This window comes from Anoplopoma fimbria, chromosome 23, assembly GCF_027596085.1.
Source record: "Anoplopoma fimbria isolate UVic2021 breed Golden Eagle Sablefish chromosome 23, Afim_UVic_2022, whole genome shotgun sequence".
In the NCBI taxonomy this organism is placed as follows: domain Eukaryota; kingdom Metazoa; phylum Chordata; class Actinopteri; order Perciformes; family Anoplopomatidae; genus Anoplopoma; species Anoplopoma fimbria.
Window position 1 is genome coordinate 16654548 of NC_072471.1, and position 16583 is coordinate 16671130.

Sequence of the window (16583 nt, forward strand, 5' to 3'; positions counted from 1 at the left end):
TTCCGTTAAATTCAGTATTGATTTCAGCCCACGACAAAAGTCCTCATGGAAATCACCATCTTTAACAAGCATTGTACTTGATGGACTTTCGTCATTTGTAACGCCTTATCGTATTGGCGCTGTATCTTAATCAGCGAGGTGAACCAGGAGAGGTGCTGCCAAAGAGGAAGAAAATATCTGTTTGTTTTTGGCTGGACTGCAGCAGAGGGAGAGCCGGCTCAATAAAGGCAAAAGTTTGCAGCTAACTAACGGAAATTACACCATCGGCCACAGCTGAAGTTGAAGCTGGAAACGTCATTGCCACCACAGCAAAGGAAGAAAAAAAAACACCAAAGAAAAACAAACATTCCGTGATCAATCCTTTGGATCATGCCATTCAATGGTCAAGGAAATATAGGGTTTTATTTTGATTCAATCAACTTTTTTTTTTTTAAATCGAATACAAATGTTTTAACAGATTATAGAAAATGATACTAGTTGCTCAGCTTCATCTGATTAGTTAAATAGATACAAACATCTGAGAACATGACAGAAACTTACAGATGAACATTTAATATCCAGGGCTTCACACTACAGACACTACCACACATCAGTTTAGCCTCAATTTAGCGCATTGACCAATCAGGATACAGGACGTTAAACATGCACGTGTGTGCAAATGATCAGGACAGTACAACTTCCTTCTCATTTTGAGCTAGGAGGACCCTGAAAGCAATTGGGTCATCAACAGGTTCATCATCTTGGGAGCATGAGTGTTCTCAGTAAATGGCAATGTTCGTAGGATTCTGAGATCCATTGAATGTAACACTGACAATATGTCCTGAAGGTACAACTGTGATGAGTGCCTCCTACACAGAACTGTTACTGTAACACTCTAAGGAAAACGCCTATATCACAAATCTGTCATCGACAGACAGAAACACAGAGCATGTGTCACAATAAAACCAACATGCACAGAAATAATAACATATGTACCACCAGCTAGTGATTTATGTTGAATGCATGTAAGCAACCAGCTGAACAAACAATGATTACAGGGGAGCTTCGTGCTATTTTTTGAGATGGAGGCTGCTTCTCGGGTTGATGATGAAAAAATTGGTACAAATGTAGAAAGCATTTTCCATCAACAATGAGCAAGACGAGAGGACAGATGGACAAACCCACTTAAAGCTTTTTTATGGCTAAACTCAGTCCCACTGATTTATTCAGCAATCCAACAGTACATGCTTTACTGATGATCTATAGGTTGCCAAACATGGCCTCTCACAGCTCTGCACACTGTGGGGCACATCTGCATATGAACCTGCCAGGTGAATTATTCAGTCAACATATGCTGCGTGTTCACACCAACTGCCGTGGTTTCTTCTGTTCTGCAATGATATGATGGCATGCATCAAACCCCGGTGATACAAACCAACCCGGTGTTAAATTATTCACTCGTTTTTCACCAGCCCCCCACGGAGCTCGAGAACAGTCCATCACATATGACAGTCCACAGGGGGGCGAGCCAGTTAATTCTTACACAATCCATTGATGGCAGTCTCCCAGTGGGCTGGCTTTAATGCATGGTTAAAGCATGAAAACCATGCATATGCAGAACAACAGCTTTGCAGGGATGTGCTGTTTAAAATGGTGAAGAGAAAAACCCATTTAAAGGTTTGCTGGAGCAAAAGAAAAGCTCTCAGGTGATTGGCTAGTGAGAAGACTTCCTGGAGATACCTTAGCAACACTGCTGCCGCCCCTGCCTGACCATCCACGCAACCAATCACTATGACTATGTTTTCCCTCAGGGTCAGGTGAGCAGTCCCATCGTAATCACTGCTTCCTCATTCACGGGATGGAACATGAAAATGAAAAGTCCCATCCATCTGGGAAAAAAAGAGGGGGAGGAAAAGAGAGAGAAGCGTGGGAGGGAGAAAAGAGGAGAGACTAGGAGGGAGATGGAAGACAAAGACTCCCAGGGTGATGGAGGGAGAAGGCTGGCCAAATTCAGCTTTTTATATTTGAAACTTTTGGACATTTGACACAAAGATCCTACGGATAATCTCCCTCTGAGTGATCACAGGGATAGACTACAAACACCACGCAGATCCGTCTTCATGTTTACAATATTTCTGCCACTAAACTTGCATGTGGCCCCCGATCAGCCCTGCCAAGTTGGTCAGCTGTAGGCGTGATAAACTGAGAGACAAACACAACAACAGTAATCTAACTAGAGCCTGGAGAATAAACCTTATCTCATAATCCCAATCAGAGAGCTGAACAAAGCAAAAGAGAGCCCCTAATGGATGGTCAGACGTTTTGGAAATTCACTTTCTTGCTGATAGTGAGATGAGAAAATTGATACCACTTGTGTCTGTACAATAAAAAGGAAGCTACAGGCAGCAGTTGGGCTAGCTTAGCACAAAGACTGCAAACAGGGGGCAACAGCTAGCTTTGCTCTGCCTAAAGGTAATACAATCTGCATCCCTGACGCTCACTAATTTACATGCAATGTCTCATTTGTTTTATCCGTACATAAAATACATTTTTTTTAAAACACATCTCTCCTGCTAAGCTAAGCTAACAAGGCTCCTGGATTCAGCATCACATTTACTGTACAGACATGTGAGTGGTGTCAATCTTCTCATCTAACTCTCGGCAAGGACGCAAATAAAAATATTTCAGAAAATGTCAAGCTATTCCTCCAAATGCTTAAACTTGAGTAAGATTATTTTGTGACACCATTTTCTCTGTATTGCAAGTTTGGCATGCATCACAGTGTATCCATTCTGCACAGATAATCCCCCCATTACAAAGTGAAAGGTAGCAATCATTGGAGTGAGACAGAGCATTAATCTCTCTACATCTTCGCAAATGTGTGTTGTAAGTACAGCGATTCTCTTCTCCTGGGTTCAACTATAAAGGCTGACAGAGAGGAGTCAGTACGAGACTTCTGGGACGAGACATAACCCATCAAGTCGTGGCAATTACAGCGCACATCCCATCGTAACCGCCCAAACATCGCCAGGAATATTGAAAACCTTCCAAGAAGCTCTTCTCCCGCTAAAACATTTGTCTCCTGGCTGAAGGCCACAGTTAAGACGGAGGGGCAGAGCTTATCTTTTGGCATGACACACATCTTCAAACCCAAAATGGTAGCCAAAGTGAGCCAAATCAATTCCCTTCGCGGATGAATATTTGATGTCACTCTTTGCTCGGTTCCAATCTCCGCTTCAAGGGAGGTTCCCCTCACCTAGAAATCTGCTTCCATTTGTAGCGCAAACAAAGAATATGCATCTCTTGTTTTGTTGTTTGACATGCAGTGTATTTATGTGAAAGCTCCAGAGGGTACAAGTGTTTAGAAAGAGAGACTGAACCCAGTGAGCATATGCAATCTAAGTGAACCACAAGGGTGAATTAGCCTCTGATTTTTGGAGAGGTCACATATATATTTATTTTTGTTAGCTCTACTGCAATCATCCAGAATGTACTTATTCACAAATCCAAGGGCAGGAACACACCTTCCTTCCTGTGCCTCCTCAAAAAAGGGGATGAAATGTTGTTGCCAGGCAGCACACGCAGCAACACGTCTCTGTGTGGCTTTAAAGAGTAAAAAAAAAAAGGAAAAGAAAAAGAGCACTCCCAGGTGGCACTCAAGTCTAAAAGGGAAAAAAAATAGAATAAAGTACAATCATCTTCTTTATGAGATCTTAATAGTGCTACAAATGTCAGACCTGATGTATTACTGCGCCTTCGCTGCGCTCGGATGTTCCCCGGGCTTCTCCTGGACAATCATTACGCTTATCAAAAGCACTTCATTAGAGGAATCAGGTCAGAGGCAGAGAAAGAGAGAGAGAGAGAGAGAGAGGGGCGCTATGTGTGTTTGTGTGTGCATCCATTATCTGTTACAGTCTGTGAATGCATCGTAGTAGGTGTGTATGTCTCTGTCTATATCAAGGTGACTATTCAGCAGTAGAAACAATTCCTGTGTGTGCATGTGTTTGTGTTCATCTAGACCAGTACATACCAATTCAATGCATGAGCATGCACCTAAGTGAACACAGTAAGTGTGCCTACATGATCTGCTGTCTTCTTTTATGAACAGACAGAGGCTGCTGCTGCTGTCTTTGAATCCCACATTCTGCAGACAGTGTGAACTCGGCCTGACGCCGGAGTTTTCTCCATCGATCCACCCACCGCCACCACAGATGAATCTGACCCCGTCGAGGTCACTGTGTACGGAGTCCTACTAGCTGGACTCCGCTAAGCTCACCATTATCTACCCGAGCTGTTGCCCTCCACAAGCAGAGCGGTGGAACATTAGCGTACATGATATCCCTTTACCAAAAATAAAACCTATTTGTCTCATTTTTAATGGTATTATTCCATTCCTATTCCCAGAGTGGTTAACATAAAAAAGCATCGCAAACAGAGAATAAATATGCATTCCCATGGGGGTGGGGGGGCGGCCCTGCCCACCGCCACGCCGCATGAGCTGAAATGAAAGACTGGAGGCGCTGAGGGGGAGCAAAAACTCCACCTTCACCCCCTTGTCTTTATAAATAGCTATTAGGAGATATGGAACAGAGGAGCTGCTGGGAATTCAGACAACAGCAGCAATTGGACCAACATGTTCTTTATTTGTAAAGAGAATGGCAAAGCAGGCAATAAACAAACTTTCATCCCTCGGCTTCCACATACATACAAGTGGAATACAGCAAAAGCCAAAGCTCTGATTTTGTTTCTTGAAAAAAGCAGCACACGCATACACGCAGAGAGAAGATTAAAGAAGAGCATTGCCTAGCAGAAAAGGTTAAAGGGTTAAACAGAGAAAGAAAAGTTTTGCCTACCTTTTTCTGGTCCTCCAGCTTCTGACTTGTTGACTTCTTGCCATGCTTGCTGGCTTCCGGTACATCCATCCCTGGTCCAAATAAAGAATAACTCCTGAGTAAAATCACGGGAAGTAAGTTGAAGAGAATCCACACGGCTACAGTTTCCCAACGAGGGCCCGTGTCCGGCTCACGCCTTCACCCGGACACAGGCGATCCATGGCAAGCTGGTAGTTTGTACGGTTAAAGTAAAAAATGTGTCTCAGAGTGTTATCACCGCAGTGAAGTTTTTTGGGGGAACAAGGAGGAATACCAAAACAGGTAGCGAAAGGCTACCGAGAGAGCGTCATAATGATGACTGGAGCAAAGAGAACACCGTAGATGACTTTCAGCCTGCAGGTTGAGTAGTTTTACATGAAGATAACAGTTATCTCTGATTCTTCTTTAGAGTGTAATCCCCGGCTCCAGCACACAGTCTTCCCTCCACATCTGGGGAGAGAAGAAAGAGAAGAAATTCTATGATTCGAATGCACAAAAAAAAGATGAAAAAAAAGAAAAAAGAAGCACAGTTTTAGCTTAACAACTAATGCAAAAGCTCTCTGCCTCTCCAAAAAGTCAATATTCCCCTTGGTGCTGCACTGTACAAATGGTGAGGGTATCTGCATATCAAAGTGAATGTTGCCATGGTGCTTGAAGAGGGAGGGAGAAGGAGGAAGCCTCTACTACATGCTGTTTGTTCTACGCTGAGTTGTTGTTTTTGATTGTTGTCTTTTTTCCCCCAAACCTATTTTCCACCATAAAAGCATTGGGGGAAGGACTGAGTCATGCTGAGGTCGGGTAAACTCGACTCTGGGATGGGTCCAAGCAAGGAAAGGAAAGATAACCACAGGATCGGTGGCTGGCCCCGCAGTGGACTCTGTGAGGGTTTGACTTGTCTGCTTGGTTTACTCACATCATGCAATGCAACATCTGCCATTCAAAAGCTCTTATACTTTGCATTAGTAGCATGATTTGTGTCTTAAACCCTGAATGTGTCCTTGACTGTTCCACACTTGACCCATCGAGCTCTGTAGGACTTTTCTATACATGGACAAACTTGGTGTATGTGAATAAAATATATCCTTGGTCCTGACAGTTATAGTTGTTGTTGTTGAAGGTTGGTTTAATTGGATTTCAGTAAAATATAGCCTTATGCTTAATACATTTATGTATCGTTTTTCAATTAAAGTTACATTATGATCACTGAAAGATTAACGTCCTCTATTAGCACACAATTTAAAACGAATAGCTAAACATTATTTGGGAAGTAAGCTTAATTGCTTAGGTTAGCGCAAAGACAGAAAGCAGGGGAAAACAAATACACTGGTTCTGTCCCACCTGTGGCCTTAACGAAGAGACTGCGCCTGCCAAAAAGAAAAAGAAATAAGTCTTGCACATACAGTAATCCCCCAAAAATCTACAAGTTGATTTTACCTTCAAACAGAGCCAGGCTGGCTTCCTCCAGTGTTTGTGCTAAGCTCAAGGTATTTATTTTAACTGAATGCCACTAGGTGGGTTTTAGCTGAATGCTTTATGGCAAAAACTAATGTTGCAAAACAAAGGGAGAGTGATAGTTTTCTAGCAAAGAGATATGTTTTTCACTTCCCTTCATTGGCAGTGTTAGCAAATAAAATGTATGCAAAGCTATCTGAGCGGTTTGAGATGGGGAGAAGCAAGGTTTATTGTATAAGTGGTATTAATTTGCAATAAAGCCAGTACTCTTAATATTTGTAGTGCTGCTATAATAGAGGCTTTTGCTCATTTAAACCATGATTTAATTTGTTTATTTATACACCAGGTGCAACAATTCATTTTGCAATGAAATATTGGTTCAGTAAATTGCCCTACATGTAGTATACCTACTGCAAACTGATAATGTCTTTTGTTCTGAGAGCCAAACACTGAGACAGAACAATCGGACCACACTTGCACATATACAGTATACAGTCCCATATATATAGTGTCCCCACCCACAGAAACATGATTGCACTGTCACTAAAATCAATACTCTCTGCACTGCAATTCAGCCTCTGTCCGTCCACGGGAGTTTGCTAATCAACCGCTCCAATAACCCCCCCCCGGCCGACCGCCGCCGGGCCATTGGGGACCCCGACTTGTGTTTGCCTCCGTCTCCTCTTTGAGCACCGGCCAGATATTTTCTTTGCCACTAAACACTTACCCAGCCCCGGAGAGCCGTGTAGCACTGCGACCCTGTCAGCTACTTAAAGGCAATCATGTCAAGTGCTGCCAACTCAGAATTGGTTCTTAGGGGACATCATGATGCGAGCGCTGAAGCCCGACAAGATTTTCCATTGAAACCCAGAGTGTTAGCTGATGGCAATAAGCTGTGAAAAGCATTCCTTTCAAGTACCATGAGGATGCTGTTCCATTACATTATGTGGTAGCCTCAAACAACAAGCAATGCTGAGGGAATATTTCCAGCAATAGGTGATGAGTAAAATTAAGCGCGCTCTCCTTAGACTAGGAACACCACGGAGTTTGGCGCAGGCAATAACACCACATCCCAGAAATGCTAAACTTGCTAAAAGCACAGCTGTATTGCTCCTACTTCCCCTATTCCCCTCAGCAGTGGAATAATATGGGGGGGCTTTCTAAAGTCATACATACTGCATGAGCGCTAATTTGCCTCTTTTTTTAATACTTGAATATTACAAAGGAAACAATGAAACCTCTCAGGGAATAGCATGGCACACTTTATGTTTGCTGCAGGGAGGAGGCTAGCTGGCACGCGCTGTCACAGAGTGACAAGATGGCCTCCTATGTAGGCCGCTGGGGTCGGAGGTTGTTCTCCATCTGCTTTTCCTGACAAGCAACAGCAGGTACAGAGCACCCTTGCCGAGGAGGCAAGGACGGAGTCTCAAGAAAGAAAAAAGTGCCTGACTAGAGATTACTCCACAGCATCTTGTACTGTTTGCAACAGGAAAAAAAACTAGTCTCAAACAGGAACTCAAACAAACCAATATTTGATGACAATACTACGATTCCCACCAGGACAATGGATGACAAATTGGAGGCAATTTATTTAATACAATGACCACCATTATTCCAATAATACTGTCCTTCTATCTCACTTATTCCATGTTGCAATTTCAATTCAACAGCTTTTACTTCCATGAATGTCATGAAGTCAAACAAATAGTCCTAGATTAATGACCTGAACACTGAACACACCGCGTGGCAACAGAGAAGGTACTCACTATGTTTGTTATTAAACTTAAAATAGGAACAAACACGTTGAGAATATCTTTTTGCCATTTTCCTTAACCATATTTTATAGGCTTTTTTTAATGGAAGGCATTTGGAGAAGACATAGTAGAAGAAGCACAGGTGTCGCTAATGACACTAATGATTTCCTACTGTACCAGGTCAAAATGTCTGCTGTGAAAAAAACAGTCGGTTATTTTCTAACAATTAAACTCTATGCCTGTATATTTGATCTATATAGTATTAAACAAAATGTGTTTGTAGAGAGCATATTAAACTTTATAAACATAATCAAACATGTGCTGTTTTTACATGAATTTAATCTGATAAAATAATGGATTTGCTTGAGACAAGACTTCTTTCTTTCAACATTTTAGTAAGTGAAAATTCAATTTTTTAAATAACGTTAGACTTAAATAAAAAATAATTAATTTAGATTAAATGTATTTACACACTTAATACTGTAACATTTAAATATAATCATGACATGAGAAAAATGGTGTAATGCTGTATTGCAAGTAATGACTCTGTAATGTAGCAGCTACAGTAGCTGATACAGCTAACGCTAATTTAAGACAGACATGCTTAAAACTCAGCGCTCCTAATTCAAAGCTTTTAAGGTAATAAACCTTAAACAAAATGGGAAAAAAAGTGCTCAAAAGCTGAAGTGAAATTCCCAAAACTTTGTCTGGCATTCTATTGTCTCTACTTGACAACTCAACAACTTATCTTCACAAGTTAGCTTGCTAGCTAGCTTGCGTGTCTCAAATTAACTTCATACTTAAAGTGAAAACTGCACCTTAAAATTTGATGTAGTGAGATAAAAAACGTATTTAAGCTAAAGCATTTAATTAAAGCAGATTCAGTCAATAATTTATTTCTCTCTCAATCTTACAATAGTTTCATATGGATTAAAAGACAAATATAAATACTTTTTTTCTTGATTTGTGACAGCTGACAATTGAGATGTGATGTACAAGTAATTAAAAAGATGTTTTAACAGAAGCACAATTCACTTTGAAATTCTAAAGGTTCTCTAGACAATATTCAGAGTATTATTAAAGCAGTAAATTACTATTTGTAATGTAAAGATATAGTGGAGTAATGTCTACCTGAACAGAGCGTGAAGTCACTCTGCCTCTGTGTTCAGAGCTTCTCTGTGATTTGTTCACATAGCCTTGTGTGTCTTTTAGTGCATGTGAGCGTGCGCGACTGGCTTAGTCATGGCTGCCACTTTGTAGTGTACTATCTGATAACACCTACCTGACATCATCATGGAAGCGTGTATTGACACTGTTAGCATTATTGTCGTTGTTTGCACTGGTAGAGCTGTTAGCACCATTAGCTGCAGGCCGCTGGCTAAGCCGTTGCTATGTTGAGAGCTGTGTGGAGCCACTAGGTATGCACTGTATTTCCACTCCAGCAGCTATGAGTAAGATTGCAAAAAAATGTCTAAAGCCACAATTAACTTATTTGTCCTTAACATCAATTAACTTAATTTTTACAAAGCTCAAAACTAATTGCTAATTATTATGGATGTGTGTAATATTTATATACCAATTATCCAACTAGTCTAGAAACATTTATTTAGTCAAATCATAAATAATTAAACAGGATGCTTTCAGTGTCTTTGACAAACATTTTCTTGTTATTGTCGTTGAAGAGAATATTAATGTGTGCTTTAATCCCCTTCGGTTGTAAAGAACCTTATTGGAAGTGAAATCTCCATATTTATGAGGGGCAGCCGCCACGGTTTCATCACAGCCTGGTGTCAGGAGCTGGTGATCCCACCTTCAATCTCTACAGCTGGTCGACATTCCCCCTCACGCAGTGGCCTTTCTCCGGCACTTGGTATTCAACGGGTGTCTGTAACTCTCCAAGTGGTCAATAAAGTTTGATTCATGGGGCCCGGGCCGTTACTACACACTGCTGCCTTAATTCGAGGAGATGTAAATGATGGCCATAGAACCAGCATGATTTCCTCGGGGAGAGAAGGAGGGTTGTGCGAGCATGCGCCGTAAATCATCACCTCAATAGGTCAGAGGTCAGACATAAGGAACGCCCCGCCATCGCATTAAAATACTATAACGCCCTAATGGCATTCCTTCAACATAAACCTAATTTTATCAGCCTCTGTGAGAATCATGGCCGATCAAAACCCATCTGATATGTTGCTAAGATCATATAACAAACATATAACATATATTTTGTTGCTTTTAAACTTTTTACAATATAAAAAAGTGGAAAATTAATATTCTCATATAGATATCTGCATGGCAGCACATAGGCAGTGTCTATTGGACGGCATGGAGAGAAATAGAATAATGGGAATATTCTAAGCAATTAGGACATTTGTAATAGCTTCGCCATACTTCACTTGGCTCGACAATGGGCCATTAATAATACTGATAAATCTAATAAATGCCAGAGGGATCCTTCGTTACTCATTATAGCATTAAAAGGGACTGGGCTGACCACTCAGCAGTTCCGTTTCTCCAAACCACAGCACGGTTAAAACACACTTTCACAAATTACTCATTAAGGAGTGAACGTCAGAGTATAGCCAAAAGCTTGGATTATAAGACTATTATAGTGTAATGAAAACAATCAGCAAAATATAAAGAAAATGAAAATACACACATTTCTGCAGAAGCGCATCACAAAAGAACTGGAAGCTTTATGGAATAACAATTACTATACTACGGAATATTTACAGCGCAGCATAGCAATGGGGACCATATGGGAGTACAAAGAAACCAGATGCTACAGCAAATATTAATGAATAGCAAAATGTGTATTGTCGTACTGTGTTAACATAAACAAGCGTGCAGAGGCCATATGTGTGTGTGTGTGTATAGAAAGTGTGTAGGTGTGTATGCAGTTCTAGTGCAGACGAAATGTATGATCTACATTACCGACCGCTGTCAATCTTTTAAGGCTCTGGACAGTTAGGCTCCAAATGAGAGCAGTGTGTTTACTTTTCAGTTTGCTGCATCAGCTTAAGTGAACAAATAGATAGTGAGCATGCTGTGGTGGACAGTCAAGACAAAGCTATTTCCTCTAAGGCTGGGAGAGGCCATTAAGTGCAAGGGAGGAAGCTCTAACCAGCCATAAAGACCAGAAACATAACAGTATGTGAGACACTTACATGCAATAATACGTAAATGAGCTCCAACTATTGACAGTAAGTGAAAAATTTGAGTTCTTCATTTCTTGGATCTTTGGCAGTTACCATCTTGTTTTTAACGACAAGTTGGAGCTAAGTACAACCAAACGCTGAGTAAGACATTTTTAGGGGACCAAGATGTTACAATTAACTCACAAACTGAAAACACACCATGAAAGGGTTAAAGTTTTGAGACAAAAACACAGACAACTCCCAAAAAGTCAATGCTTAAAATATTGTACATTTAGGTAAATATGTGTATTTGGATTTAAACAAGTAAAGACATTATGCAGGAGAGGTTAGAAGCCAAAGATGCCTTCAGGAAAATTCCTCCCCTATTGGAAATCAATAATCATACTTGAAGAAAGGTGAGGGATAAAAAAGGATTAAAAGATAAAGAAACAAAAGTTGCAAAATTCCTTCATCAATGCAAGACTAAGCAGTAATACAAAGATTTTCGAGTTTACGTTTACAACTTAAGTTACAATACAATCCATGAAGTGTTATAAAACGTCACAAACTAAGGTCTTTTTCTGACGTTTGTAGATTTTGATTGTAGTGATATGAAGTAGGTTGTTCCAAAGAGATGATCCTCAATATTTTAATGAAAATTGATTGAGGGAAGTCGGACAATACGGAAGATAAAAGGCCTGAAGACGTTTACAGTCTGAGGAAGACTAATAAAAAAAAGTTCTTGAATTTTGGGAAGATCTGCAAAAAAAGAAAATGCAAACAAATGATTTTCTCCATCGGCTACCATTATGGAATTATTTGGAGTTGGTTCATTGAGATAAGTAGAATTATACAGTCAAGAAAACATTGTACCTGTGCAGAAGAAAACAGCACAACAAGATGACCTAATAAATAATTAGTATCATTTGCCGTTTGTTTTTTTTATGTGTTTTTATAATGTGCATGAGAACAGGTGGATGGAAATCTAAAAAGAGAGGGGAAAAAACAAGGAACAAGAGAGAGGAGACAGAAAGAGTAATGCAGGTGAGAAAAGGCCTAGGGAGCTAAACTGGCAGTGTAAAAACTGTGACAGCAAGCGTGCAACAAAACCGTCTGGAAAAGCACCATTAGAGGAACACCGTGGTAAGCTGGTAGAGTTCAAATGTATGAACAAATTTCACCCAGATGCAGGTTATTTTATGTTTAAGCAATATATTAATTGGTATGGAAGCAACAATCTGCACCAAATGCGACCCTGGCTTTTTCTGTTGTCAGGGAAACTGCGGAGAGATGGCGGTAGCTCGTGTGTGTGTGTGTGTGTGTGTGTGTGTGTGTGCGTGTGTGTGTGTGTGTGTGTGTTGCTGCAGGTATCCTGGCTCTCTTTAACAGGGTAATCACTATTGTGAAGGTGAAGACTGACACGAGAAGGAGCAGCTCATTAGCTTGAGGAATGCATGTTGCGGTGTCAATTCAGCGCCGTTTGTTTTGTTCCACACACTCGCCCGAGCCTGACATTCTCCTGGCACTTGGCTGTTTATTGTTTTCCCAGAGATGACACAGTGTTTGGCAGTGACAGCAAAATGACTCAGGAATGATATCGGGACCTTCGCAGCTAAAACAGTAACTGCCAAGCACCTGCTCATCGGGGATTTTTAAATCTCACACTGGCAGCGAGATTTCTCAATTAAACAAATCAACCAGGTATAAAAAATAAACAGTTAAGCTGAGACTTTTGCATCTTGTACACCAACATTGTAAATCACCATTGGATTAATAATATGCAATGCCTATAGGCAGCATGAAAAGCTTACTAAAAACAAATATGGCAGACTTTTTTGATTAATTTAGAGCTTGTGTGCCTTATGAAAGCTCAGCCTCCCCAGCATTGAAAAGGGCAAAATTAAGCAAAACAATCAATTCATTATGGAATGAATTGGCACTTCCTGTTCAGCTAGCGCGTGAGCAATTACCTTGCCAGCTATATGCATGGCCTTATATGCACATGGACTTTATTGGGCCACGTTGTGGTGTGACCAGGTTTTGTTGTCCTGCTGCCAATGTCTGTTTTGTTATTGAATGTTCAGAGCCTTTTTTCTGAAAAGCAGGTCATTTTGGTTGGAAAGGTTTAAATGAGTGGGGAACATACTCCGAGGTAAGCTTACAATTGCACTGCTTGCTTGTGTAAGAGAAAATGGTCTGATCATGGTATAAATCACCTCAAAAAAAGTATTTAATGAACAATTTTCTCTGCACATTAGCATCTGACATTGTGTAGCTATGTCAAAGAACATGTTTGTATTTGAAACCAATAGATTGTTGTTTCATGGAACGCACTTTACAGACAACTCTTGCCATATAGCTAAACTGCACTTGAAAAGCAGTCTCCTGGGTGAAAGCCCTGTGTTTGACCCACCAACCATCGAGACCTCCTCCCTATGCAGAATTCTGCAGACTCATTTAAAGCTTATATGTTATACTCTAAATGCAAACATAATCCTCGACAAAATAATTTACCTTGAAACGTTACTCAGAACGCAGTTTCCTTTTAATGGGAGTGCAACTTTAAGGAGACAGGGAGGCTACAGAAGACAACATAAGATGTCAATAGGCCAATCGGAATGTTGGAACTCAACTAATATAGACTATGACTATAATCACCCAATGTTTCTGGTTATCTTGCCTTTATCAGGGTTGTATCTGAGGTTGTTTCCAGTTTCTTTATATGAAGCATCCATCAATTAGTCATCTGACTTGCAAATCCCAAGAAATCTACATACAAGGGATACAGAGCCACAGTACAAGTAATCTCTTTTTTTTAATTCTCACAAAATGGAATTTACAATTTGACTTCAATTTTCAACTTTATTTGCCCTAAAAGGGCAATCGTTTTAGCAGCATGTAGTGCAATGTTAAACAAACACGAAAAAGCATAAGTCAGGTAACACATGCTCAGCAGCACTGCATTAAAATGAACAAGTAAAACAATCCCAACAAAAATAAGAACAATACGTGATGACTATCCTGTCGTCCCCCTACAAAAAAGTATGACCAGCATAGCAACAACATAATCACAAATCAACATCAACATCATCCTTGAGTACACCTCAATATTCCTTGGCAAACTACCTCCTTGTCACTGTTTCTATGAGTCTAATGGGTCTAGTGGAGATGAATGAGTGGTGGAATCTGTTTGTCTTGTTGATGAGGGGGATCTGAAGTGGGTGTCAGAGGGTAGGGACTGAATCTCCAGATGAAGAGGGTGGGTGCCATTATGCAGAACAGACTACTACTACTCAGCTTGAGCCCCACAATTTAGCTGCTTGTGTTCACTACTTTAGCCAGTGCATTCTGGGATTTGATATTGCCATACCAACACATGAGGGAAAATGTTTCAATTGAATCAATGTAGGATTTGCGTAGGAGAGTCATTAGGGTGCTGTCGACATGAATGATGGCGATTTTCCAACAGCAGAAATGTTGTTGTTGACCCCTCCTACAAGCCATTCCACTGTTACATTCAAAAGTGAGACTGTTAATGATGATTAAACCAAAGTATTAATAGCTAACAACAGATTCCACCTATTGACCCTCATTAATGGTGCATTGTGTGGGAGAAGGTTGGCATCTGAGGTCAATGTGCATGTCTTTTGTCTCTGATGCATTGAATTGTAGGAATGATAGCGTAGCACCATTTTTGAAAACAAAATTAGCCAAAGGGCCATGACTTAATTCATCATTTCCAAAAACGTTTAAGAAACATACAAATATCCATTAACAATGCTTATCACCAGATTGGGAGAATTTTAATTCCCCCTAAATGGCTCTTAACACGTCAATAGCTGAGCCGGCAGCTAGTAAATAACGGCGCTAACGGTGCAAACTGTGGCAACAGTGCTGACAGAGATAACAGTGTTTACTGAGGGGGAACAAGACGGTGGGTGCTACGCTCTTTGTGACTACGCTATCGGTCGGGGCGGCGTTATCGGCTGTAACTGCTCAAATGCACTAACATGATTGAAATTGTATTGCAATTGTAGAAATGTTTGTAGCTCTTCATGTGACCCCCTCAGTTCAGAAACTGTGAATGCCTCCCATGTCTGTATTGCCATCTCCCCTCTCCTTTTCTCTCACCTCTCATTAATCACCAGAATTGGACATCAGTTTGGAGATAAATAAATCTCCCCCGTTGGTCTCTCCAGGCAATCTGTCACCTTTGCTCCATCAGTCTCGCTCTCTGTCTAGCTGAGGTAACATCCAGTGTCTTTCTCTCTCTCTCTCTCTCTCTCTCAGTGTTATGTCGTGCCTTCTCTGCCTCCCTGGGCTCAGTGACGGGGAGGATGAAACGAGGAGGAAGGAAAAACACCTTCCCGCTCCCCCATTCATCTACATACAAGCTGCATTACAAGTCAATTACACTTAGACTACATGAATGTGCTTTCGCCAAGCTGAGCCTCCTCCGCGCGCGCCAAACCCATTCTCCACCGTCGGCGCTGCCCGCGTGGAGCTTTATGGAGGCGCGTAATCTTGTGATATTGTGTCGGGATTAACATCAAATCTCATTATGGCTGTGGCGGATCATGGAAGGAGGTTGGAAGGAGAAGTGTTTATTTTTTTTTGAGGTTTTTAAAGCAGAGCGAGAGAGAGGGAAGACAGAGATGAGATCGATCTTAATTACACATGATGGCATTTGGGAGGTTTGTGAGTCTGTTGGCTAATTTGCCATGTGGGCCTGTTGAACGACACACACACACACACACACACACACACACACACACACACACACACACACACACACACACACACACACACACACACACACACACACACACACACACACACACACACACACACACACGAACAAACACAACTGGGGTCAAAAAGAGATGTGTGGCGGCACAGCGCAGCGGAATAGAACACAAATCAAACAGCCAAACCCTCTCCTCCTCCTCCTCCTCCTCCGGCTCACCACGCCTCAACCCTACACACCAAACATCTCTCCTCTGTGAGCGTTTTTTTTTTTTTTTTTCTCCAGCCCGGCATGCTCTCTCTTCATAAACCTCTCTTTTACTACCAATAGATCCGTGAAGGATGTAATTGCGTAAGTGATATATAGCGGCTCAATTTTGCTCCATTATAAAAACGCTGGTGTGCCAAAGTGGTGTTGAGGGGAGCGCCTCGTCCTGTTAAATAAAACAGATTGTCAGGCTAAGTAAGGGGGGTACACCCTAAATCCCAGAAGGGTGTATGGCGGATAGGAATCGGGGGTTGGGAGGGGGGTGCACTGTGCACACATAAGTTAAAGCCTTTTGTTTCGTGCAGATACGCACGCTTAATTCCCATGCTCTGCATTCTGAACATGCTAGCACACAGTGTGAAAACAAACATCGACT

The 16583-nt window shown here is 41.2% G+C and overlaps 1 protein-coding gene across 1 annotated transcript in view; it reads right to left on the reverse strand.

The window, feature by feature from the left end:
* nav3 (neuron navigator 3) overlaps positions 1–4967 on the reverse strand; it is a 294795-nt gene extending 289828 nt beyond the window's left edge. The window contains exon 1 of the mRNA XM_054624281.1: positions 4833–4967. Within this exon, the coding sequence (XP_054480256.1) occupies positions 4833–4901 (69 nt within the window). The 5' untranslated portion in view covers positions 4902–4967. The remainder of the gene's footprint in view (positions 1–4832) is intronic.
* Positions 4968–16583: the final 11616 nt, after the last annotated feature.